At 43.5% G+C, this 27,859-nt stretch overlaps 1 protein-coding gene across 4 annotated transcripts in view; it reads right to left on the bottom strand.

Annotated features, from left to right (window-relative positions):
• Positions 1-27,859, bottom strand: part of PHF14 (PHD finger protein 14) — a 174,348-nt gene that overhangs the window by 129,035 nt on the left and 17,454 nt on the right. For all 4 annotated transcript variants that reach the window (XM_036759514.1, XM_036759516.1, XM_036759515.1 and 1 more), the window contains exons 5-7: positions 14,493-14,652; positions 7,028-7,139; positions 3,920-4,057 (exon numbers count right to left, since the gene is read on the bottom strand). In XM_036759514.1, the coding sequence (XP_036615409.1) occupies positions 3,920-4,057; positions 7,028-7,139; positions 14,493-14,652 (410 nt within the window). The remainder of the gene's footprint in view (positions 1-3,919; positions 4,058-7,027; positions 7,140-14,492; positions 14,653-27,859) is intronic.

The following is a 27,859-nucleotide window of genomic DNA, read 5'->3' as shown; positions in this document are numbered from 1 at the left end:
AATCTTTACAACTAGTGTCTCTGATAAAGGCCTCATCTCTAAAATATACAGGGAACTGAGTCAAATTTATAGGAATACAAGTCATTCCCCAATTGAGAAATGGTCAAAGGATATGAACAGGCAGTTTTCAGAGGAAGAAATTAAAGATATCTACAGGTATATGAAAAAATGCTCGAAATCACTACTGATTAGAGAAATGCAAATCAAAACAATTCTTAGGTACTCTCCTGTCAGGTTGGCTAAAATGACAAAACAGGAAAATGATAAATCCTGGAGAGGATGTGGGAAAATTGGAACACTTGCATTGCTGGTGGAGTTGTGAACTGATCCAGCCTTTCTGGAGAGCAATTTGGAACTATGCCCAAAGAGCTATAAAAATGTGCATACCCTTTGACCCAGCAATACCACTTCTAGGGCTGTATCCCAAAGAGATCATACAAATGGGAAAAGGACTCATGTACAAAAATATTTATAGCGGCTCTTTTTCTAGTCGCAAAGAATTGGAAATCAAGGGGATACCCATCAATTGGGGAATGGCTGAACAAGCTGTGGTATATGAAGGTAATGGAATACTATTGTGGTATAAGAAATGATGAACAGACAGACTTCATAATAATCTGAAAAACCTACACACTATAATGCTGAGTGAGCGGAGCAGAACCAGGAGAACAATATACACAACCACAAATATATGGATTCTGTGAGGACCAACTTTGATAGACTTGACTCTCCTCAGCAACACAAGGCTCAAAGACAGCTCCAAAGGACTCATGATGGAGAGAGCTATCTACATCCAGAGAGAGAACTATGGAGTCTGAATGCAGATTGAGGCAAACTGTTTGCTCTCCTTCTTTTTTTTCTTTTGTTTGTTTTTTCTCTTTTTTGTTCTGGTTTTTTTGGTTTTGTTTCTTCTTTCTCCTCATCCATTCCACTGGTCATAATTCTTCTTTACAACTTGACTATTGTGTAAATAAGTTCAATGTGAAGTTATATGTAGAAGATATATCGGATTCCATGCCGTCGGGGGGAGGGGAAGGGGAAGAAAACCTGGAACTCAAAATCACGCGGAACTCAGTGTTGTAAACTAAAAATAAAAAATCTTACTAAAAACACATAAATAAATAAAAATTAAAAAAAAAAAGAAAACGAATGCTTTCTCTGGATGAAGCTTGAATCCTGGACCTTTGATCTTATTTATTGTCACAACTGATTTTCTGGTGAAGATAAATGAATTTTTCTAGATGCGTTATTATCACATCAGCAGCAAATAAGCATATTTTGACCTATGTTTCCAACATTAACATCCTAGTTTTCTGCAATGCCACAACCTTCTAACGCTGTGTTAAATAAAAATAATGACTGGGGCACTCTTGTGCTGCTCACCTCCAACAAGAATGCCTCTAAGGTTTCTGCACTGCCAGCATGCTGGCCGGCCCTTGGCTTCAGGTAGGTACCTGTGATCATGGTAAAGAGCCCCTCTATTCCAAAGGTTCTGAACCTGGTGTCCTCCAACTTGGAACTTGTAATGCTTTGATAACCATAATTCAGTATAACTGGTTTACAGTGTAATCTCGTGTACATTATTCTATGCCTCTGAAAACACTCCTCTGAGCAGGGATCCAGAGGATTCACCAAAATGACCACCAAAAGAATCCAGGACACAAAAAGGGATGAAAAGGTGCCACTTTAGTCCTGTTTCTTTTAGTATTTTAATACGAATGAATATTAAGTACCATCAAAAAAATGTCTTCTGTACTTTATGATTCAATCATAGGAGGTTTGAGTTTTTTGCTTACACAATATACCACATGGAGTCAAGCCCTGTTTGTTCATGGCAAATAATGTGTTTAATGCTTTGATATGTTCTGCTATTTCTTTAGTTTTCATTCTACACTAATTGGGGGAAAGAGGCTGTAATTGTCTTTGTGGTGTCACCCTTGTCATGTTTTAAAATCCATAAGGCATCAGCTTCAGAAAAGATACTGGGTTACATTCCATTTTTCTCCATATTAATGAATGTTCTACATAGCACAGGGATTATTTGTTTGCAGAAGGGTCAAAAGCATTAATCCGTTAATCCATCTGGGGCATGTGTCTTTGTGTGGGATAATTCTCTGATGACCCACTTTTCTTCCTCCAAGAAGAAATTATTATTTCCCATTGTGTCAGTTTTGGTAAATTATGCTTTTGTAGATAAGCACCTATTTGTTCTAATTTATCTAATTTGTCAGAACATAGCTGTGGGTAGTATTCCTCCTTTAGTATTATTGATTCATTTTTTCAAATGAGCTTCTGGGTTTATCAATTCAACTCAAATATTCTTTCATTTTACATTCTATTTATTTTTAGTCTTAACTTTATAATTACTCTTTTCCATATTCTTTCAGACTATTGGTTTGCACTTTAGGTGCAAGCCTAATTCATGTTTTTTCCTGCTTGCTCTCATTAATGGAAGTACTTGGAAATATAAATTTGCCTCTCTAGTGTGCTATGGCTACAAATCACAAATTTGTACATGTGGTATTGTTGTTTCTATCTTAAATATTTCTATCATTTTTCTTATTTCTTTTACAATGTATTCTTTTTTAAATATTATTTTTAAGTTTTCCCAGTTTTATCAGTTTTGTCAGGTTACTGTAATTTCATCCTAATGTTAACATACTGTAATCTGAAAAGACAGCATAGAGAACATCTGTCCTCTGAAAGTGACAAAGGAATTGACTCCCTATGACCTCGCAGGTGTTCAATGTTGAACATTTCTATGTAGGAGAAAACCACGTATTCTGTTTCTCCCATTTCATTCTTCCATGTTAATCTCAACTGTACAATAAGCAATCAATCTGTGAGTTCTTTGTTAATGATCTATTTTATTTTAATTTTATATTTTCATAATGGAATACTAAAGTTTCCAACTGTATTATTGTAACATTGTTTATCTGTTTCTTCTTCTAATCCCATTAACAATTCCTTTATAAATTTCAATGTTAAACTGCTTGGTGCATACAACTTGAGAACTGGCGTACATTTATTATTTATTTTTCCTTTAACACTATTAAATAATCTCTCATTTTAACTGCATTATTTTTTTATTCAACGTGCTTCTTTTAAGCACCCATATTTATCGGTGTTCGTTCTTGATCCATTCTGTAACCTTTTCTCTTCTAATAGGAGAATTCAGACCATTAAAATGTATAATTTTAATTAATAATTGTTCTTCTTACTCTTGATGTTGCCTAGAGAATGAAATCAACCTTAACTATCTATTTTTATTCCAACTATTAATGAAACAAGTTACACCCTCATAACTGACTTGAAGGCATGCTCCTGAGGTTTGCAAAGTGATTTATAATCATTATGTCATGTGAGAAATGCAACAACCCTATGAGATACATGCTGTGGTATTTTTGTCCCCACCGTTCAGGATGTTTAAGGGGCCTGCTCACAGTCATGAAGCTGCTAAGTTATCAGGGGCAGGATTCAGAGCCAGATCCTTATGAATGAAAATCCAGCACTCCATTCACTAGGCCATAGCCTTGACTGAGCTGTGTCACTAGGTCTGTCAGTTCCTTTCCCTTCATTTGTTCATTCTCTTGTTTATTTTTTGTGTACTTGTTAAATGCCTTTTATTCATTAAAGCTGTGGGGTTTTGGGGGGCTGGATCCCTATCCATTATGCCATACTGTTTCTCATATCAAATGAAAGTTTTATGTAAATGCCTTGGAAAAAATAATACAAAAAGAGAAAAACTGAATTAATAAATTTTTAAACTGCATTGAACACTACTCCAGAGTCTGCCAGGGGCAATCTTATAGCAAGTCCAACCTGTCAACCTCAGGGATATGAAATGGAGGCCTGGGGACAGATATGATGAGAAAGACCTGAATTGCTCCCACCACCCCCTGGGCCAGACTGAGCTTACCTCCTCAGCAGCGGCCTCAGAAAGTAGACCCTCCTTTTGGGCGCAGGTGACATGGAAATAGGCTCGGCACATTCCTGCATCACAGCTGATGCACACTCCAGTTCTAGCAAAACGGGGGTCTTCGCAGAAGCTGCATTCCTACCCGGAACCAAAAGAAAACTGCTCACTCTACAACATTCCTGGGACTGTCACCACCACCCCCCACCCCCACCATCTTTCCGGCTTAAACAAAACGGAGATGTATGTGCATGGGTAATGCTTCCTTTCAGATGAGGATGATGGAGCTTCCACAACAACCAAAAAGCATCGTCCCAGCCCAGGACACCACTCGTACCCTGGGAAATAGGCCCTCCTCTGTCTCCAGAAGCACAGAGAGGCAGGGGGTGGGGTCTACTCTTGATGCTCAAACAAATAAAATGTGGGCAGAGGAAGCCTGGAGCCATGGAAGGCAACCAATGAAAAGCAGTCTCCTCTAGGAAGATGGGAGAAGGAAGAAAGCCCTCCCTGATTGGTGAGCAAGAGCCGCCATGCAGAGATCAGAAGGGCATACAAGAAGGCCCACAGGAGGGACAGGCATTGGGAAAAGTTAAGAGGGCATGTGCCCTACATGGTCATTCAGTCAGTCAATAAGCACCTGCTATGGACCAGGCACTGTGCACAAACAGCCCCTATCTCAAGGAGCTCACAGTCTAACGGGGATAAACTGGAATGAGTCAAGAGGAGAGGCACCCACATTAAGGAAGACCAGGAAATGCTTCTGGCAGAAGGGAAGGTTTTATCTCAAGGCAAGCCAGGGGTCAGCAGGAGGAAAGAAAAGCAATACAGGCTTGGAGGACAGCCAGAGAAAATGCACACCACTGGTGGGGAAGACTCTGTTCAAGGATCAGCCAGGAGGCCAGTACCCCAGGAGCACAATACAGTTTAGGGAAAGGAGAGAGGTTTAGATGTAAGAAGAGGGGAGGTTTCTATTTGGTCCTGGAAGAGACAGGGAGCCACTGCAGTTTACTGAATAGAGGCTGATATGGTCAGACCTGCGAATAATAATACAGCAGTGAACAAAACAAGGACAGGGAAGAAGTGGTCTTACAACAAAAACATCGTGAGGTGGAGGAATGGGATGAGCTTGGGACTGTGCTTTCAATGGTGCCGAGAACTCCCAGGTGAGGAAATACTCATTTACCAGGGCAATGGACACTATCTGAAGTACGTAGTCCTGGGACAGCCTCGAGTGGCAGTGCTGAAGTCACGCAGAAGCAGAGCCTCAGGGCTGTGCTGCAAAATTCTCGTGAGTATGTACCAACTCGGGGAACCACCAACGAGCTCCTAACCTATTTTGCCCAACATTTCCCAAGGCCATTTTAACCTGGGAGGGACCTGAACCCCGGTCTAGTTGGCCTCGAGGCTGGCTCTCTCCCTGCTGGGCCATGCTGCCTGAAGAGTGAATGGCAGCTATGTGGAAGTGTTTTGTGCCAATGCATCACTCTCCACAGTCCAAGCCTCCTTGAAGGCAATACGTGCGTAAGCGCATCACGGGACTATAGAAGTTAAGCACCATGCTCTCCACCTAAGTGCCAATCACTGTGACAAGGAGGGGAGCCCTAGACCTGGAAGGGCCTCCTGGAGCAGGTAACACAGGAGATGAGTGTGATTCTCAGGACACAGGGGTAAGCTGCCCCAAGGCACAGCAAGAAATGGAGGCCTGAAGTCCCACCATAGCAATCCTAGGGAGAGAGCAAGCAGACAGGCAGAGGGAGAGCATCAAGGGCTCCCCATTTATTACAGCTGACAATAACCACCCTGCCAAGCTTCTCCTCCACAGGAGGGGTCTTTACCCCTCAAGGACTCCTGAATTAGACCTAAACTAGGTCAACATCTACTGTCATGTCCATGAGCACAAAGGATGCTTGCCCTCCTCCATTCCTCCCCCCCAAGACTCTTCTGGAGAAAGGGCTGCACACAGGAGGCTCTTAATGAACACTTATCAGCTGTGACATCCTCTAAGAAACACAGCTGATAACGATGAGGAGGTAAGTCAATCTGGGGCACTTCCCTTAGAATACAATTCCTACACCTCATGTGGATTCTGTGGGGAAAGTTCACTGAGGTTCTAAACACTAGGCTTAAAAATGTCCTTTGGGATGGAGTCTGTTTACACAAAGAGCCCAGCTTCCCAGAGGGAGGCAGCTTCTGCTCGAGACCCAAAATCACAAAGAATATTCCCCCAAATACTGAAAGCTGGGGAAGAAAGTGCTCCTGAGAAGATGAGGGGGTCACCCCAATCTCTCCTGACAAGAATCCCTCTAAATGTAACTAGAGAGGATGGAGGGATCACAGCTTCAGGGCTGGAGGGGCCTCAGAGGAGGAAACTGAGTCCCAGAGAGGCTATGACGTGCCAAAGGCTCAGAGAGACAGAGGGAGTGCTTGGACTCTGAAGAAAGGAAGCAAAGAGTGGTCTGGGTGTTTCTCCAAAGCTGAGGGGTCAGGCAGGTACAGGGCACACTGTAGGAAAATGTGGATACTGGCCTGGCTGGACGGCAGTGATCCTGAAGGCCTCCCTACTCCTGCCCGATCACACCAGAATCCTTCTCATTGTTGTCCCTCTCCCCAGCCCCACCACACCAAAGACTGCACTGGCCAGCAATGTGAGGGCCTCAGTGCCCTGGGCAGAAAGAGCTAGACTGTTCACTGCAGACGAGCAAACAGACAGTGTGTGCCCTCAGTGTGTCCAGGGAGATCTGTCCCCCTCTAGGAGCCTAGGGACTCCCCACTTAAACACCACACCTGAGACAAGGCTCATCCAGCCATGCTGATGCTTGCGACCATGTTTCCCATGTACCACTGCTGTTTGAGAGGAAGATTCTTGAGGGCAGAGAATGTGCTGTTGATCACAGGAAACAGGGCACATAACAGATACCTAATAGAAGTCTACAGCAGTGAATTGCCCCCCAAGCTCTTCGGAGGACAAACCCACCCACAGCTAAGGTCCACTATTTGTATCTGAAACCCAGAGAACATCATATAATGATTAATAAACTTATAAAATGCAAAATACACCCAAAAAGGGCACTAGAAAATCTCACAAAAAGCATTAGAAGACTCTGATCTTACCTTGGCCCCGTACTTAGAGTAATTCATCTCTGTAAGGGTCACAGGCCGCAGCTTGTCAATATCACCAAAAGCCACTCCTGGGACATAGAGGGCACAGACAATGTGGACCCACCTACAAGGGAAGACATGACAGCATTTATTGACGAGGTTATCAGCAAGCCTACTATGTGTCCTAGGGCTCCCTCCAGGAGCGTATGGTCTATCCAGATGTGGTCTTGATCTCCCCTTCGCCTACATGTTATTAATGCTATCTAGGGAAACTAAAGGAAAAAGTCACTTAAACACCATCATAACAACTCCTAAGGACACAGCCTACATAAGCCAGAGCTGCAGCTCCTCCGTCCCCAAGGGCGGCTACCTGTGTGATCTGTAAATGCTCACACCCAACAAGTCAGGCCCAGCTAATGCTCTCACGGCTGTGCTCCTCCTGAGGCAGGCAGGCAGGCAGGCGTGGAAGGATGAGGGGACGTGGAGATGAGGTTCTCCTGAGAGGAAATCTGAGCGTGGGGGGGCGGGGGGATCAATGGAGGGAAAGATGGAAGTGAGAGCACTGTGGGAGGAGGTGGTCAAGACTAATGATAGGCTCAAGAAACTGAGCTGTTAACACAAAGACAGGCCAGGCAGAGCTGGGGGAAAAGCCATGACCCGGGCATCTCCTTGTTATCAATTACCACGCAGAAAAAAATGCTCCAAATCACTAATAATTAGAAAGGGGATCTTATAAACCAGTTCTAAAAAATATCTTCACAGCTATTCCAACAGAATTAGTTTCCTTGGTAATTTTATGCGTTTAAAAACTTTTTTCTAAGGAGCTGGCCTACAAACTTTACCAGACTGCCAATGAGGCCCACAACAAAAAGCTAAGAAACCCTGGACTGGAAGGACAAATCCGAGGTCCCACCTCATATCTATCGGATTGGCAAAGTTGGCAAAAAAGAGAAATGATAAATATTGGAGGAGCCGCAGGAAAACAGGCCCATTGAAACTTGGTGGGCAGACTTCTCTGGAAAGCAGTTTCAAACTATGCCCCCCAAGTCACCAAAGTCTACAGCCCATTGGACCCAGTGATCTCCTTGAGCGGTGTGATGTGTCTGTCCTCCAAGAACCAACCAGCCAAGCAGACTGCAGAGGCTCATTTCCAAGGCGAGGTGCTCTTCACCAGGTGATGGCAGTCTCAAAACATCCCTCAAGACTTCGGGATCTTGTGCTTCCAAAGCACAAGTGGGAGAGCAGCTCAAGAGAAGGACGGGGATCAGGACTCAAACTTGGGAAGCTATGGACAACCGCAACCTGTAATATCTGTATCAAGTACCAGACAAATGAACCAGACCTGCTCATCTACTCTCCAGACTGGAATGCAAAGAGCAGGTCTGATGGAAAAAAAGTCTGCCCCATTCTCTTTGGACAATTACCACAGGCTCCACCAGGACTCTGGTCATTCTCCCTCATAAAGCTCACAAAGAATGAACCTGAGCAAGAAAACACCATTGTAAGAGCTAACATCTGCTCCAGGAACAAAGACTTTCTTAAGAGCGGTAAGTGCACAGGGGAAGGGCCCTGTGACTTTTTTCTCTTGACCCAAGTGACTCCATCTTCAAATAAGCCTCCTTTTCAGGGCAGCCTGAGCAGTCAGATCTGCCTCCCTGTGATGGGAGACCCTGATGGTGCTGAGCTTCATCCCAAAGTCTCTCCAAAGTTTCTCATAATACATCCAGTACTTTGCGCTATGTCTGGTACATAGTAGGTACTTTATAAATGCTTGTTGACTTATCACCAGCGTCCTTCTTAGAGTGACTAACCAGGTTGTAAGAAGTTGTGACCCATAACTTTAAAAAGCAGTGCTTTTCACCTCCTCATTTTTATATTCTTCATGACACTCTAGATATGTATGCCTAGTATTACATATGCTATATGTGCTATATGCATATATCTGGATACATACAAACTGGAACCCGCTAGAGGAGACGGTACTGGCCAACCAACAGAATAAGTCTGTTGACCAGTCAACAAGTGTCGATTAAGGATGTGCTGTGTACCAGGCACTGTGCTAATGGATGCGGGTAAGAAGAAAGGAATAAACAGACCACAGCCTGAAGGAGTAGATATTCCAAACAGGAGGACAACTTGTCAATAATTAGGTACACCCAAGATACACAGAGTAGGGGGAAGGTCACTTGAAAGGGGAAGACGCTAGCAGCCCTGACCTTGACCTTCCAGTGTATCATGCTGGAGGCTGGGTTTTGTTCCTCATGACAGACCCTTCAAAGACTTTACTCATACAATGAGACTGTTACTACTATGTGATAATGCTCGTGGAAGAGGATGGAGAGAAGTCAAAACTGAAAGACCCCAAGGCACACAGACTATTCAGAGGCTTAGAACATGTCAAAAGCATATTGTTTTCAACTGCCTGAATCAAGAAGAGAGTGAGGGGATCACCAAACATGTCAAAAACTAAATTAAAACAAAAAATGAACTAAAGGAGACAAATGTTCCCACAGACAGAGCAGTCATGTCACAAAGCTCTGACCTCTGGCTTGGCAGAAGCCAAACTGGCTGACACATGTTCACAAAAGTTGTCAATCAAGAAACACGAGGTCTGGACAAAGCCATAAACAGGGAACTTCACCGTTTCCTAGATGTTTAACAAACGTTCAACTGCTGTCACAAGGAAAAGAGCAAAAGAGCCCGGAAACTGCTACCACCAGCACATGGGTAAGCTCTGAGGCGGACAGAGACAAGAAACAAGGCCAACATGAGTTGGGAATATGGGCTTCTGTTCAGAAGCCTCCAAAGACGCCGGAACGAGATCCCGCCGAGCCAAAACCAACCAATGGGAAAAGGAGCAAGTCAGCCCCACTTTTATAGTCAGATTCGCCAAATGCTCTTCGTCCTTGACGACCGTGTGTAAACTGCAGAGGCCCAGATCATGACAAGGCTGAGTCAGGGAAATCCATGACAGTATCCCAAAGGACAGTCTGATCCATTGCTGCCCAAGAAGAACTAAGAGAATAAATAACATAAATGACCCACTGCCTAGACTGCAACACATGCCCATGGAATGGCACTGCCAGAATGAGGGACTACCTAGAGTTTGCCATGAGAAGCAGCCATGTCCAGAGACAAGAGGGTGAAATCTGGCCAGTGGGGGGACCTGGGATTCCAATTCCATCTCTGACATCTCAGGGTTCTGACCACAAGCAAGCCTTCTCTTCCCCAATATCCTTATCTGTACAGTAATACTTCTCATGGTTGTTATGAAGACCAAATGAGAGGACCCTGGTAATACACTGAGGATCCTCCCCATGGGAACACTATCCTCCAAGGCAAATCAAAGCCAATCTATAGTTTAATCAATAACCAAGACCTATAGAGGTTTCCAGAGGTTCAATTACTAAATGCCCATAGGAGGATCTGAGTCCAAGTCCAGCCACTATGAGGAATGCAAAGCTTTCAGCAGCCCCAACAGTATTATCAATCCCACCACTACTGGGCTGCACAAGTGGTAGAGATGGGTAATGAGAAGGCCCAGGATTCCACAAGACAAAGAGACCGTGTATGAACGCATTCAAGAAACTGTAGAGCAGCATCTGATAGTCCTGTCTGCCTGACAGCACAGAAGTATACCAATGAAACCATGAAATTCCAATGACTAATCCGCTGCATTGTCCCCCTAAAAATGGCCCCAACCCAAAGGGCAATGGAAAAACACAGGGGAGGTCCAATGGAGGCTTGCTTGTGTACCTCACAGAGCGCCTGGCTGGTGGAATCCTGAAGTTGAGATCATGTGCAGTTAAGGCTAGGGCATGAGAAGGGGAAACAAGAAAGGGAGAGGCAAGCAGGACGTGTAGATGGCATGCCCAAGACAGACAAGGAAGGAGGGACTCCATCAGAACAGGCAAAGCAAGGTCTAGCAGGGAGGGTTTGTGGGAAAGCATAGGAGCAGAGACAGAGAAAGCAAAGACAGGCTCAGCACACCAGCTGCTGATACAATTCCTGGCCCTGGGAGGTTGGCAGGGAGGGGGTGGTTCAGCAAAGTGCTGACTGGTTCAGAGGAGAGAACTGAATCTGAATGACAATACACTTAAGTGTTTGTGAATGCGGGTTTCTAATTTAACTTTTTGAGGACTGTACCCTTCAATCACATTCAAGCCAGAAGATATTCACAGATCACCAACTATGAAAGTTAAACATACTCATCATGTGCCCAGCGTCCTTAGCCTCGTGACCATATTAATAAAAAGCTATTGCAGCCCAGCAACGATGCTAGAAATTCTATAGGGGGGCCTTCTGCGCCACATGCTGGGTTGAAAGGAATCAACCATTCTAAAGGGGCGAGTGGGGAAAACAGTCGCCATCTTTACAATTACCTTTTCTTGGGAAAATCCAAGGTTCTATTTTTGAGATTTCTGGATAGCTGCTCTAATATAACCTCCCAAACGCATCCTGCTGAGTTCAATTTAGAGATACGCATCTCCGACAAGCAGCTGCCTCTCCATTTAATTGGCCTGCTTCGTCCTGCAGTTTTAAAGGCCACAGCAGCGACAGCAGCAGCTGTGCTGCTGGACTTTATCTGGTATCAACCTAACCACTGGCTGCCCGCTTCCTCCTGACCTTCATAAAACGTCGGTGTCCACGTCACACAAGTACAACAGCCTGAAGCTAACACTGTAATGGATGGCGCACAAGCGTTGGGTTCTTGATTAAAGAACTCACCCAAGGCAGGGAAGGTCCCAGGGGAGGGGACGTCAGCTCTCATTACTACCAGGCCTCAATGTTTGCATGTTCATCTACTAAGCCATACGGGCTCTAGAACCTTGTAATTGAGACAAATTGGGTAATCAAAGAAGAATAATCCTCCTTGTTACTCCACCATCCATTCTGCTTCGAGCTATGGTGACAGATGTTGATTAAGGAAAAGAACAGGAAAAAACCATATAAAACAAAACAAAAAAAGAGGAGATAGAATTTACATTCTAGCAAGGGGCTCATTTAGCAAAGGGATTTATTTTAAAATCCATATGCATTTTAATTCAACTGGAGCCCAAAGTTTCAAATAGGAAATCACCATTTTATTTCAATAGGAAATACAAGAATAGTTTAAATCTGAACAAGCATTTATTAAGCTCCTACTCTGTGCCAGACACTGTGCTAAAAAAAATTAAGCCACTGAGGTCACCTATGGTTCCCAGCTACAGAACAGTGATAAAAGAATAAGAGGCAATACTGCCCCCTGCCCCCTGCCCATGGGCATCCACCTGTGAGAGCCCCAAGCTGCTGCTGGTGCTGCTCAGTCACAAGAATCTACAGCTCTAAGAGGGGGAGATGCAGCCAGCTAGCAAAGAGAAACACCGGATTACAGCTTTGAACACTGTAACTGAACTAATGTTGAATGAGACAGGCAGAATGGTGCTTTTCTTCCATTCAATCCAATGATTTTCTGTGAACTATTCATGTTCTCATCAAGAACATAAAAGGGAAGGAAATCTAGTCAGCTTAGACAATAAAAACTGTTTTCTACATGACTGATGGAATGAAAAAACACTGATTAAGCCCCTGTTCTAATCCAGGTGCTGTGAGAAGAAGTCTCATCCCCTGGCTGAAGGGCCTATGTTCTTATAGGGCCACACAACCTGTAAGGGGCTGGGGAGGCCAGGACTAGTGAGGGAAGCCCCAAGGCAAACCAGAAGCACAGCCTAGCCAGGAACAGTACTGAGAATTTCACCACTGTAGTTCAGAGGGGTGGCACCGCAGAAGAGAGCCGGAGAGTGGAGGGCCATCCATGAAGGTGAATACTCTCCCATTGGGAGAGCAGGGGCCCAGCACATGAGGAAGAGTGAGTCAGAGGCAGAAGGAGAGATGGTAGCAATCCTCAGGGGGCTGGCCGGGAAGCAGATCCTACCCACCTAGCTCATCCGCTATTTCAAGCTACGATGCAAAGTATCTTAGGCTTCACAGTTCTCGAGGGCAGGGAATTTTGAAAGACATCACGACCAGGGATTTCTGCAGGATCTTCGGCCAACAACTCTGACTGCAAAATAGTCCCCTCCTCTCCTCTGACTTTGCCCCCACCCTGGTGCAGACTCTCATCAGCTCACACCTGGACCATGGCAATAGCTTGGGGGGGGGGGGTGTCCTGCCTGCCTCAAGTCTCCCCCCGCTCCAGTCCACCCTCCATTTAGTCACTAAAGTGGGGGACCTGATCATTTCTCCCTCCTCAGTAATCTCCTGTGGCTCCCTATCACCTTCAGGAGCAAATATAAAAAGGGCAACTAAAGCCCTTTGTCCCCAGACCTTCCTTCCCTTCTCAGTGTTCTCACACCTCACTCCCTGACACCGCTTCTTCAGCCCAGTGCCCCCCACCCCCTGGCCGCTCTTGCACACACTCCGTCTTTCAATTCCAGGCATTTGCTCTGGCTGCCATCTCTTGTCTAGAATATGTTCCCTCCTCATCTCCACCTCCTGGCTTCCTAGGCTTCCTTCATGACTCAGCTTAAATCCCACCTTCCCCTACCCCCATGAAGGCCAGGGCCCTTCTGCCATTTTTTTGTTTCCTCCTGCACACAGCTTGTCTGCACCTAGCTGTTTGCCTGATGCCCCAACCCCCACCCCATCCCACCCCTCAGAAGAGAAGCTCTTTGTAGGCAAAGACCATGTGGGGATTTTGCCTTTCTCTGTATCCTAGCACCCAGGATAGAATCAACGCCTAATAAAATGCTTGCTGACTGACTCACTGCTAGAATGGGCAAAAGTAGCACAACTCCCCAAAAAGATATACAATCACAGAAAGAGCCTGGAGTCTAGAAGGTAGGACGCCAATTCCATCCAAACATAGCTCATCAGCTACGTGACCATCAGCATGGTCTGCAGCCTCACAGCATGAGCAGAAATGGAGGATTTCAAGAGAAATGCCTCATTCCCTGCAGCCAGGTAAATGACAAGGCAGGTTCTCCCAGGCAGCTCCTGTTTCCTCTGTATTTTCAGGAGTTATTTATGCAGAACATGAAGCCAGCAGAGCTACAGCTAGGCCTTGGAAGACACCCTGAGGGAATGGACGCAGCTTTGGCCCAAGGTCCAATCAGTCCTGGCCTCTCTCGACCAAAGGCACCCCTAGACAAAGCAGTGTCTAAAATCCAGTGATGGGATCTCAAAAGGAGATGAAAGGATGAGAAAAATGGCTGCTAAGCTACAAATGCTCCTTACAGGAAGGGCAGGATCCATGGCCTGTGAAGGCTCCCGACCCTGGGAACACCTGATGCCCATACAAGGTGGCTCACTGAGACACAGAAGCTCACACTTCCAGTCAGGGTCGGCACTTTCAGATCAACAGCAGAGAAAGGACCACGCGCATGTCCAGGCCAGTGAGGATACAAACCACTCTGGCCTCCTACAGAATCTAAGTGTCAAACCTGCCCCACCCTGGGAACCCAAGGCAGGCGAGGGAGGGGCAAGCGCTCACACCGACCTGCCAGCGTCTGTCTCCTTGAAGATCCCATCCTGGTTCGGGCACAGCTCACAACTGGGTGACACCCCACATTTACAGGCGTCGCAGAACCACGGCTCCGTGGAGTTTTCAGAAGCTGAGCTCATGATGGAATCGCTTTCCCCATCCACGCCGTAGCAGCCTAGAACCAAGCAACACGAGATACAAGGTAATGCACACAAGGAAGCTCCTCTCTGCATGCCTCCCCCTAAAAAGCTGACTAGCTGCGGACTGATCCTAGGATGAGGCAGATGGGGCCAGGGCTCAGGAGGAGGCAAAGTCCAGAAGGTCATGAGCCACCGGGAGGGGCTTCCATTTTCACACCTTCATTAAACTGATCCTAATTTATTGGCCAAGCTTGACCTCTGAGAAACACTTTCACAAAACCACAGCTGTCAAAAAAGCAAGAGTCAACAATGAAGACCCCTCGCCCCTTCACACCCCACAGGAGAGCAAGGGTGCAAACTAACCACCATCACACCCAGCCAAAGCCGAGAGATCTCCAATGTGTGATAAATGCCCTGGCAACAAACACAGACTAAGAGTCCAAGACCTGAAGTGTCTGTGTCAGTGATTGGCAGGCAGACGCCAGGAGAGGCAGAGAGAGGACACGGCCAGAGGAAAGAAGCACAGCACCAAGCAAAAGCAGGGACGGCAGGGGAAAGGCACCCGCCAGGAATCGCCCATCAGCTGAATGCATGGGTGGGCACATCTGGGATGTCATCAATGGGAAGCCCTTCGCTGGTCTATACAGACAACCTGCCTGGGCACCGCAATCTTACAGCAAAGGGCACTGGCGCCAAGAAGTTCCATGACCTGCCCAGTGTCCCAGAGTCCACGGACGCCACAGTGTGGTACCATGGAGACAGCTGGACCTGGAGTCAGGAAGACTCGAGGTAGAATCTGGTTTCAGAAACTTGCTATCTGTATGACCCTGGACAAGTCACGGAGCTGACTGCCTGCCTCAGCTTTCTCATCTGTAAATTGGGGATAATAAAGGCACCTACCTCACAAGAAAGAATACATGTGGAGCACTCTGCAAAGCTTACCGTGCTATCTAAACGCCAGCAATTTTTACCTCTTCTTCTCCGAGGAGAGACTTGAAGCATGATGCTCTAACTACAAGAGTTCTAGCTGCTGCTCATTATACACAATGTAAATTCACTCAGACAGAAAGTAGGTATTATTTGATGCATGTGGTTCCGCCTACAATATATCCAACCAAAAAGAAATATTCTGAACAAAGTTGCCAAGTGTTTGATGCACGGGTCTATGAGGAGACAGACTTTTCTGACCCTCTGACCTCATCAGGATCAGGGAGGGGGCCAAGATAAAGCTGGAGACACACTAGACCAACATGAAACTCCAAAGACCAACCCCAAGGAAACGAAGCCTTTGCTCAGCCCGAAGGGGAAGGATACCAGGCGGTTATCTGTGGCCTCACTGGAGACCTGACAGTCCAGTCAGAGTGGGAGGTGTCACTGCATGCTGGGCAGCTCCAACATACCTGACTAGGAGCCCACCCATCCATGGTCGACCAGCTATCAAAGGTGATGTTAGAGCCAGAGTTCTCAGAAAGTCGACGAGCACTTATTCTGTAGAAGGTACAGAGAAAGGCAAAAGCATGCCTGCCCTCAAAGACTGTGCATTCTACCAAATAAAAGAAAGCTGAAGGAAATCTCAGAGAGAAAACCCCAGCAGTGAAGGAGACCCGAAACTTAAAGGGAACTAAAGAGTCAAGAGAGACGAGAGCGCTTTCAGGCCTGGGGAACAGCAGCACAACTGCCTGGAGGGGAGAGGAACAGCAAGGAGGCTCAAGTCCCTGAATTCCCCAGTACGTGATGGGGAGTGGGGGGGAAGGGTGGTGGAGATAATGAGGGGAGGCAGAGAGGGGCCAGGTGGTGAAGGGCTGGGCTGCACAGAGGACCCTGGATCCACAGGGGATGACGCAATCAGGCTAGCACTTTGGGGAAGTTCATTCTGACAAAGGGAGGGCAGACAGGAAAGGGCAGCAACAGTCCGAGCAGGCCCTGACGAGGGCCTCTAACAGGGGAGCAGCTGTGTGAGTGGGAAAATGGGGTGTAGATGAGAACTGTCAGCCAAGAAGTGACAATAAACTGGATGTGGATGGAAGGGGTGAGAGGGAGGAACTGAGGATGAAGCCAGGCTGCGGGCCAGGGCCAATGGCAGAGCAGCAGTGCCCTTCACCTCAATAAAGAAGCTAGTTAAAAAGGGAGGCACAGAGGTAAGGTACAGAGTTCATTTTTGGACACACTGAGTTTCAGAGGACTACGAGGCGTTCAGTTCTGGATGTCCAACAGGAGCTGGAGAAGTGAGCCTGGAAGTCAGAGAAAGGTTAGGAGAAGTCGGATCTGAGAATCATCAGCACCGAGATGATGCCTGAACCCACAGGACCTTAAGAGATCACCAAGTAAAATAGTCCAGAGACAGAAGGGAAGATGGGGCAGCACTGAGCCCACGGGACCCCCATGTTGAGCAAGAATCACCTTGATGAAGGTTCAGAAAAGGAGACTGAGGAGGGTCAGACAGGTGGGATAAGAACCTGGAGAGGGGATGCAATGAAAACCTAGAGGAAAGAGAAAATCCAGGAGATGAGGGTCAGTGACAGGTCAAGGAGGAAGAAGACTGAGAAAAGGCCACTGCACTTAGAAATTAAGAGATCATCCGTAACTTTGGAGAGAGCAATTTTGGTTCTTAAAAGCAAATTTTCTAATTCATGATTCTTTTGGCTTCCTATGAAAGTTCTGCAGCTCTTTTCAAGAACAGTGTTTCTCAAGATGAATAAAATAAAATACACAGGATTACAAAGGATACCAATGCTACTGAAATACAGTGATCAAACAGTTCTTGAAACACATTCACAGATCCCAGGTTAAGAACATCTGCATTAGAGTGAAGAGAATGACTAGGGAAAAGATGAAGCTAAAACAAAACCTTGTCAGAATAGGAAGTAACTCCCAAGGGAAGGACGAATTTACCCCCAAGTCTCCCTGGGGCAAAAGTGATGATGCTATTCAAGTTTAGCTTGGCAATACTCAGTACGACGGCTCGATGCTTAAATAACATAATGAATGCACCAAAGAATGATTGAAATGCTGCAGATTACACTACAATTCACAATAATCTATATTCTCAGAGTCAACCAAGTCCCACTGGCACAACAGTCAAATTCAAGCAGCCATGAAAACAGATTCCCTGTCATAAAACAATTCCCTATCAATTCAAAATTGGTAAATTATATTTAAGAAGAAAATAAAACTACAGCTTAACTGAGTATCTTCCTTTATGCAAAAACAATATATATACATACACCTCCCCAAATATACATACGTATGTATAGTGCCATTAGAAAATGCATAAACCACAAAGATCCTATGAAGAGTTAATAATACCCAAATTTGAAGTTTACTAAAAAAATCAGCATAATAAGATGGGAGCTGCTGGCTTTATTTTTAGGTAACAACTTTAACCTATAAAAAGCCAAATTGCTTTCCCATGGTGTAAAGGATCTTGAACCATCTCTGAACTAGCAGGCATTTCCGCAGGATGCACAGGAAAAAATTTTCACTCCTTTTCAAGACTCTATTCTCCACTGACCTATAATCACTAAACCTACAGTCGTTAAACAGCTTGTGCCAGGACAGTCTGCCACAAACAAATGCCCATGTCCTCCTCATTCATCACTGTTCTCTGTGCACCACCACATCCTGTTAAAGCATAAACTCCAAGAGGGCAGGAGCTGAGTCTTAGAGAAATGTGGTATCACCCACTGAAGGTCTAAAACTGTGCTGTCCTTAGGAGAGTGAATCAATATGTATTCTATTAAACAACCATTTCTTTAAAAAGAAACTGAGGCTAGGAGCAGTTAGGTTGAAAGCAGGCAGAGCATCAGCCCAGGAATCAGGAGGCCTCAGACATGTACTAGCTATGTGACCCTGGGCAAGCTACTTCATCCCAACTGTCTGCAAAAAAGAGAAAGAAACAAAGGCTACAAAGACAAATATAAAATAGTCCCTACTCTGCAGGAGCTCAGTCTAATGGAAGAGACAACATCATCAATGTCTACATACACATACACACAAACCTACATTAAAATAAAATATATACGAGCTAAGCTTAGAGGGAGACACCAACACCTTGGGGGATCAGAAAATGCCTCCAGCAGAAGGCAGTCTCTGGGCTGAGGCCTGAAGGTAACCACGGAGTTACCCCAAGAGTAAGATGAGCAGGGAGTGCCTGCCAGGGATGTGGGGCAGCCACCACCACTGTGGCACGGAGACATGTGCAAGAAGTGGTGAGAACTGTACGTGTGCATCTGAAAGTACATGGAAAAGAGGAAGGGGGAGAAAAAGAAGCTGCAGAGGCAGCAAGGGGCTGGAAAGTAAGGACCTATAAATAGAGCCAATTATATTTGAGCCTACAGGTAAGTGAAGGCTAAGGCTGTGTGTGTGTGTGTGTGTCTGTGTCTATGTGTGTTTGTGTATGTGTGTGCGCACGTGTGTGCATGTCTGTATGCGCGTGTGTGTGTCTGTGTATATCTGTGTGTGTCTGTGTGTATGCCTGCATGTGTGTCTACGTGTCTGTGTGTGTGTCGGTATGTGCGTGCATGTGCGTATGTGTCTGTATATGTCTGTGTCCGTCTGTGTCCCTGTGTGTGTCTATGTATCTGTGTGTATGTCTATGTGCGTGTCTATGTGTCTGTGTCTGTGTGTATGTCTGTGTGTGTGCGTGTCTGTGTGTCTGTATGTGCATGTGTGTCTATGTGCCTGTGTGTATGTCTGCGTGTGTGTCTGTGTGTGTGTGTCCATCTCTGTGTCTATGTGTATGCCTCTGTGTGTGTCTACGTGTCTGTGTGTATGTCTATGTGTACCTGTGTGTCTGTCTTTGTGTGTATCTGTGTCCATCTGTGTGTGTGTGTGTGTGTGTGTGTGTGTGTGTGTGTGTGGTGGGGAGCAGAGGGGGCAGGGAGCCAGATCTGAGATTTAGGAAAATGACAAAGGTTACAGGGACATATGAATGACTTGTTGGTGGAGCTGTGAACCGGTCCAGCCATTCTGGAAAACAAGGAGGAACTCTGCCCCAAAACTTCTATTACCCTGTGACCAAGAAATGCCAATATGAGGCCTATATCACAAGTACATCAGAGAAAGAGGAAAATGACCAACAAGTACAAAAAATATGTGTCGCAGCTCTTTTTGGAGTAGTCAAGAACTGCAGAGTATGAGGAAGTGGGAAATCCACAGAGGGATATCTGCACAAAAGATGGAATCTGAATGTCATGGAAGACTACTGCACTGTTAAAAAATGGTAAGAGCTTGACCCCAAAGAAGGATGGAAAAACATGCATGTCCAACCTTATCTGACAGGGAAGAGGAAAGCCACAAAGTCAGTCTCTGTGCTGGCTCCCTGAGTAGGGGAAGGAAGGGAAGAGGTATCTATCGGAAGTGAAAGTGATGGAAAAACAGACCCACTGATAACAGAACACTGCTAAAGATGCAGTCTTGCTGCCATGTGTCACCTCCTGCTGGCCCACAGCCCTCACTTATCTGCATTCTGCCACCACTCCCAACATGTTTCCAAAAGCAGGTTCCCTCTAAACCGTGGGTTCTCACAGCCTTCTGTGGGTCACAGAGACCTTTGGATGCCTGGAGAAGTCCACAGACCTCTTCTCAAAATAATGTTTTTAAAAACACAAAGGACTACAGCAGAAATCAATGATCAAAACCTTTCTGAAAGCTAAGTTCACAGAGTCCAAGCAAAGGCCCCTGCTCCACCCCCTGGGCAAAACACAGGCCAGAGCACCTGTCAGGGTCCAAGTTTACTGATACAGAAGGGACCTTAGCGATCCAGACCAAACTCTTCATTTAACAAATGAGAAAACTAAGATCTAATCAAACAACACACAAAGTGTTCCGCCAGATGATGGCATAAGAAGACAAAATTAAACAGGCCCTGTCCTCAAGAGGCTTCTATGCTACCATCACAAGGAAGCAGAAGGTGAAGCAGCAGCAATGTGGGGGATCAAAAGGGGATCAGAAATGGCTTCACACACGAATTCACTCCTAAATGAAGCTCAGGAGAAAACCTGTGCAAAACCAGTAAGTGGCTGGAATGGATGGCAAGTGAAGAGGACTACGTCTGAAAAGTTAGGTGGAGGCCACATAGTGAAGGGCTCTAAATGCCACTTAAAGAGTTTGTGCTCTAAATTAAAGGCAAAGGGCATCAGAGAAATAGGATCATCCAACATGGGCTATAGGAAGGTTATTTCGGCAGCCACTTGGAAAAGGCTCCGCGAAGAGAGAGACTACAGAGAAGTCCACTTAGCAGGCTGCTGCAACCTCCCAGGCAAGAGATAGTGAAGGCCTGAATGAAGAGGGCAGTAGTGAAGGCAGAGAAGGGGATGAAGGTGAGAGATGCTGGGGATGCAGACTCTACTCAACATGGAAACTAACCAGATATGGGAGAGGAGGCAAAGGAAAGCGCTGAGGATGACTGGGTGGTTCTAACTCTTGCAAACATGATGGCATCCTTAAAAGAAATACAGAAGAAGGTGCTAGGGGCAGCTTTGGGGGAAAAGTTTATGAGTGACATTTTACATGTGTTGATTATAAGAAGACTTGGGACATTCAGTGCAAGATATCCAAAAGGCAGTTTAGGATTCAAAATGAAATTCAGCTATATCTATAAATACGGGAGTCATCTGCATAGAAATAAGTATTTATCGGTGAGAGCTTATGAGTTCAGGGAAAGAAAATGCAGAGAGAGAAAAGAGCTTGAGACCAAGCCCTGGGGGAGAACCAGGGTCACAAAGATAGAAGGCTAACAAGAAGAAAGCAGCTCCACGAAAACCCAAGGAAGAGACACCACCGACGAGATGGAAATAATCACTTGTGTCAAATACTAGAGAAGGCAAAAAGAATTCAAAGTAAAGGTTATCAGGCTTAGCGATTAAGTGGTCACTGGTAACCTTTAAGAGAGCTATTTCAGTTTTGTGGCAAAGTGAGAAGCTCCAACGAGAAGGGAGTGGGAAAGAAAGAAGGAAGAAAAGGAAGGAAAAAGTACTGAACTTTTATTTCTCTAGGAGTTTGGCTATGAGGAGAAGGAAAACTATATGGCAGTAGGGGCAAATGAAGGTTTTCTAGGAGGAAAAAGAACTGAGAATGTGTGCAGTCAAGAACCAGGAGACAGGGAGAAAGAACAGTTCAGTATGTAGTTACATTAAGTCATTAGCTACTAACCTTAAATATTTAACTGTTCTTTCTCTTGTCTTCTCTCTCTCCCTGTCTCCTGGTCCTCAACTACTACAGACAAAGCAAACTATAGGCCAAGTTCCTTGATGAATATTGATGCAAAAATTCTAAATAAATAGTAGCAAGGAGATTACAGCAATATATCAAAAGATCTTACACTATGACCAGATGGGATTTATACCAGGAATGCAGGGCTGGGTCAACATTAAGAAAACTATCAGCATAAAAGACCATACTGTTAACAAAAACAACAAAAATCATGTGATTATAACAACAGTTGCAGAAAAAACTTCTGACAAAAGACAATATCCATTCCTATTCAAAAATACCAGACACTGATAAACACCTTATTTCTAAAATATATAGAGAACTGAGTCAAATTTATAAAAATACAAGTCACTCCCCAGTTGATAAATGGTCAAAGGATATGAACAAGCAGTTTTCAGAGGAAGAAATTAAAGATATCTACAATCATATGAAAAAATGCTCTAAATCTCTACTGATTAGAGAAATGCAAATCAAAACAACTCTTAGGTGCCATATCACACTTAACAGATTGGCCAACATGACAAAACAGGAAAATGATAAATGCTGGAGAAGATGTGGGAAAATTGGAACACTAATGCATTGTTGGTGAAGTTGTGAACTGATCCAACCATTTTGGAAAACAATCTGGAACTATGCCCAAAGGGCTATAAAAATGTGCACAGCCTTTGACCCAGTAATACCCTAGGGCTGTATCCCAAAAAGATCACACAAGTGGGAAAGGGATCCGTATGTACAAAAAAATTTATAGCAGAACTGGAAATCAAGGGAATGCCCATCAACTGGGGAATGGCTGAACAAGTTGTGGTATATGAATGTAATGGAATATTGTGCTATAAGAAATGAGGAACAGGCAAACTTCAGAAAAACCTGGAAAGACTTATATGAACTGATGCTGAGTAAAGTGAGCAGAACCAGGAGAACACTGTAAACAACCACAGCATATTGATTCTGTTATGACTAACTTTGATAGACTTGACTCTTCTCAGCAATGCAAGGTATAAGGACAATTGCAAAGGACTCATGACAAAAAATGCTATCCACATCCAGAGAAAGAACTGTGGAGTCTGAATGCAGATCGAAGCATGCTATTTGGTCTCTCTTTTTCTTTTGTTTTTTTCTTTCTCGTGGTTTCTCCCATTCATTCTAATTCTTCTTTACAACAGGACTAATGTGAAAATATTTAATGAGGATGTTCATGTAGAGCCTTTATCAGATTGTATGCTGTCTTGGAAATGGGTGAGGGGAGAGAGTGGGAGAAAACTTAAAACTCAAAAGCTTATGGAAATGAATGTTGAAAACTAAAATTAATTTAAAAAAAACACTAGACAGCATAGGAATAAATGAAGTCTTTCTTAAAATAATAAGTAGTATCTCTCTAAAGCCAAAATCAAAACATTTGTATAATTGGGATAAACTAGAAGCTTTCCTAGTAAAATCAGAGGTGAACCAAGAATGTCCATTATCACCATTATTATTCAATATTGTTCTAGAAATGCTAGCTATAGCAATAAGATAAGAAAATTAAATTGAAGGAATAAAAATAGACAATGAGAAAATAAAACAATCATTCTTTGCAAATAATATGATGGTACTTGGAGAACTCTAGAGAATCAACTAAAAAATTAGTGAAAACAATTAACAACTTCAGCAAAGTTGCAGGATATAAAGTAAGGCCACACAAATCATTGGCTCTTCTACATATTACTAACAAAACCCATCAGGAAGAGATAGAAAGAGAAATTCCATTTAAAATAACTACAGACAGCATAAAATACTTGGAAGTCTACATGCAAAGACATACCCAGGGACTATAGGAACACAATTACAAAATGTTTTTCAAACAAATACTGATTTAACGAATTGGAGAAATATTCACTGTTCATGGGTAGGATGAGCCAACTTAATAAAAAAGACAATTCTACTTAAATTAATTTACTTATTCAGTGCCATAGCAATTAAACTATCAAAGAACTATTTTATAGAGCTAGAAAATATAATGATAAAATTCATCTGGAAGAACAAAAGGTCAAGAATATAAAGGAAATCAGTGAAAAAAATGTAAAGGAAGGTGGCCTAGCAGTACCAGATTTCAAACTATGTTACAAAACAGTAATCGTGAAAAGAATCTGGTATTATCTAAGAGATAGAGAGGTGGATCTGTGGAATAGTTTAAGTACACAGTATACAGTAGCAAATGACCATAGTAATCTAGTGTTTGATAAACTCAAAGATACAAACCTTCAGGGGAAAAAGTCTCTAGCTTTTTGGAAGTTTGGAGGAGCTTAGGCACAGACCAACATCTCACAGCAAGATAAGGTCAAAATGGGTACATGATTTAGATATAAAAGGTGACACATAAGCAGATTGGGAAAGTATGGGAAAATGTACCTTGGATGAGGATCTGTGGATGAGTTTATGAGTTTAAGAGTTTATGAGCAAACAAGAGATAGTGAGGATCGCAGGAAGTAAAATGGATCATTTTAATTACATGAAACTAAAAGGTTTTTTTGCATAAATAAAACCAATGCAGTTAAAATTAGAAGGAAACAAAGAAACCAAAAAATTTTTACAGCAAGTTTCTCTGATAAAGGCCTCATTTCTCAAACATATAGAGAACTGAGCCAAATTTGTAAAAGAGCCATTCCCCAGTTGATTAGTGATCAAACAATATGAACAGGCAGTTTTCAGAAGAAAGCAAAGTGATCAATAGTCACATAAAAAATGCTACAGATCATTACTGATTAGAGAAATGCAATAAAACAACACTGAGGTACCACCTCCGACCCATCAGATTGGCTACTCTGACTGAAAAGGAAAATGACAGCTGTGGGAGGGAAGGTGGAAAACGAGGAACACTAACATACTGCTGATGGAGCTGTGAACTGGTCTGGAGAATAGTACAGAACTGTGTCCAAAGAGATATCAAACAGTGCGTACCCTTAGGTCCAGCAATACCACTACCAGGGCTGGATCCCAAAGAGATTCAAGAAAAGGGAGGAGGAACCAGATGTACATATTTATAGCAGCTCTTTTTGTGGTGGCAAAGAATGGGGATTGAGGGGATGTCCACCCACTGGGGAACGGCTCAACAAGATATGGCATATAAAGGTAACGGAATACTATTGTGCTAAAAGAAATGATGCAGTGATGATTTCAGAAACACTGGGGAAGTGTACATGCACTGATGCCAAGTGAACTGAGCAGAGCCAGGAGAACACTGTACATAGTAAGAGCAATATTAAATGATGACCAACAGTGAATGACTTAGCTACCATGATAAAGGCAATTCCAAAAACACAGGATGAAAAATGCTTTCCACCTCTAGAAAGTCAATGGATGAACTCTGAGCGCCAACTGAAGCAGACTTTTTTTACTTTATTTTTCTTAGGTTGTTTTTTTATTTTTGCGATGTGACTAATATGGAAACGTGTTTTGTATGACTTCATGTGTATAATGAGTATTATATTGCTTGCCTAATCAATGGGTAAAGGAAAGGCAGGAGGGAGGGAGGAATGTATAAAAATAGAAAAGAAAAAGAAACAACAGAAACTCTTTGAAGGTAAGAACTGTCTTTGGGGGTGGGGGGGCATATATTTGTATTCCTAGTACTTAGCATAATTCCTGGCCCACAGTAAGTAAATATTTTATCTACCTTATCGATCAACAAGTAAACATCCACCTTTTCTTTAACCTGCTACCTCCACCGGTATCCCAAGGAACTTTTGGAAACCATCAAACTGTGAAGAAGTTTGTCCTTGTGTCAAGCCTAATCTTTCCAACTTGTACTCGCTGATCTTAGTTTGATCCTGTAAAGGTCCCCAGATCACATCTAGTCCTTCTCACTAACTTACAGCCTTTTCTATGCTTGAATGCAGCTACTGTCACTTTACACCTTCTGTGCTCTGGGCCAGTTTCCAAAATAATGATGATGACGATGATGATGACGACAACGACGATGATGATGATGCTAACTAATATTTCTACAATGCCTACTATGTACTAAGTACTGTGCTAAGTGCTTTAGAAACAGGATCTCACTGGATCCTCGCACAACCCTGGGAGGGAGGTGCTGTGATTACTCCCCATTTCACAGAAGGGAAACTGAAGCACACAGTGGCACTCACCAAATCCAGCACTTCCTGACTTTTCTCAAAGTATAATCCTAAGTGTGAGCTTTCTGTGTAGTCTACAGTCTTCAATCTCTTTATTTTCTTCATCCTCAGGCTATTTTTCCAACACATTTCACCACTCTTCTCAAACAATAATAGTGCTAAGAATGTATAATATTAACGATGAGATGTGCCATTTGCATAACACATTACACACATCATCTCATTTGACCCTCAAAAGAATCCTATGAGGTAAGTCCAGAAGACTGAAGATGAAACAAGCCATTCATCTCCTGTCAGAGAAGTGATGAACTTGAAACGCAGAGAGACAGACGATTTTGGAGCTAGGTTAAGAATTCAGCAGGAAAAACATCAGCAAGCATTATTTGTAATGGGGATAAGTTAGATGCATTTCCAATAAGATCAGGGGTGAAATAAGGATGTCCATTATCACCCCTACTATTCAATGTTAGCTGTAGCAATAAGAGAAGAAAAAGAAATTGAAGGAATTAGAATAGGCAAAGAAGAAATTAAGTTACCACTTCGCAGATAATACGATGATTTACTTAGAGAATCCTAGAGAATCAAGTAAAAAACTACTTGGAATAATAAAAAACTTTAACAAAGTTGCAGGATATAAAATAAACCCACATAAATCCTCAGCATTACTATATATATTACTAACAAAGCCCAACAGCAAGAGATAGAAAGAGAAATTCCATTCAAAGTTACTGTAGACACTATAAATATTTGGGAGTTTATCTGCCAAGACAAATCCAGGGCCTATATGAACACAATTACCAAACACTTTTCACATAAATAAAGTCAGATCTAAATAAATAGAAAAACATCAGTTTCAGGGGCAGTGAGGTGGCGCAGTGAGTAGAGCACCAGCTCTGAAGTCAGGAGGGTCTAAGTTCAAATGTGACCTCAGACACTTGATACACTTACTAGCTGTGTGATTGGGGAAGTCACTTAACTCCAATTGCCCTGCCTTCCCCCCCACAAAAAAAATTTAAAAAACCATCAATTGCTCATGGATAAGCTGAGCTAATATAATAAAAATGACAATTTAGCCTAAATTAATTTACTTACTCAGTGCCATACCAATCAAGCTACCAAAAAATTATTTTACAGACCTGGATAAAATAATAAAATTCATCTAGAAGAACAAGAGGTCCAGAATATCCAGGGAATTAATGAAAAGAAATGCTAGGGAAGGTAGCCTAGCCATACCAGATATTAAACTGTATTATAAAGCAGCAGTCATTGAAACTATTTGGTACTGGCCAAGAAACAGAGTAGTGAATCAGTGGAATAGGTTAGGTACACAAGATGGAGAAGTCAACGACTATAGCCATCTACTCTTTGATAAACCCAAAGAATCCAGCTTCTGGGCTGAGAATTCACTATTTCACAAAAACTGCTGGGAAAATTGGAAAATGGCAGAAACTGGGCACAGACCAATATTTTACACTGTAAACCAAAATAAAGTCAAATGGGTTCATGATTTAGGAATAAAGGCTGATACTATAAGTAATTTGGGAGAGCAAGGAATAGTTTGCCTGTCAGATTTATGGGAAAGGGAAGAATTCATGACCCAACAAGAGATAGAGAGCATTACAAAATGCAAAATGGATAATTTTGATTTACGTTAAATTGAAAAGTTTTTGTACAAACAAAGCCAACGCAACATAGATTGGGAGGGAAGCAGAAAATTGGGAATCTTTATAACCAATGTCTCTGATAAAGGCCTCATACCTAAAATATACAGGGAACTGAGTCAAATTTATAGGAATACAATTCATTCCCCAATTGAGAAATGGTCAAAGGATATGAACAAGCAGTTTTCAGAGTAAAAAATTAAAGATATCTATAGGCATATGAAAAAATGCTCTAAATCGCTACTGATTAGAGAAAT

This window comes from Trichosurus vulpecula, chromosome 5, assembly GCF_011100635.1.
Source record: "Trichosurus vulpecula isolate mTriVul1 chromosome 5, mTriVul1.pri, whole genome shotgun sequence".
NCBI lineage: Eukaryota > Metazoa > Chordata > Mammalia > Diprotodontia > Phalangeridae > Trichosurus > Trichosurus vulpecula.
This window is presented reverse-complemented; position numbering and strand designations above follow the sequence as displayed.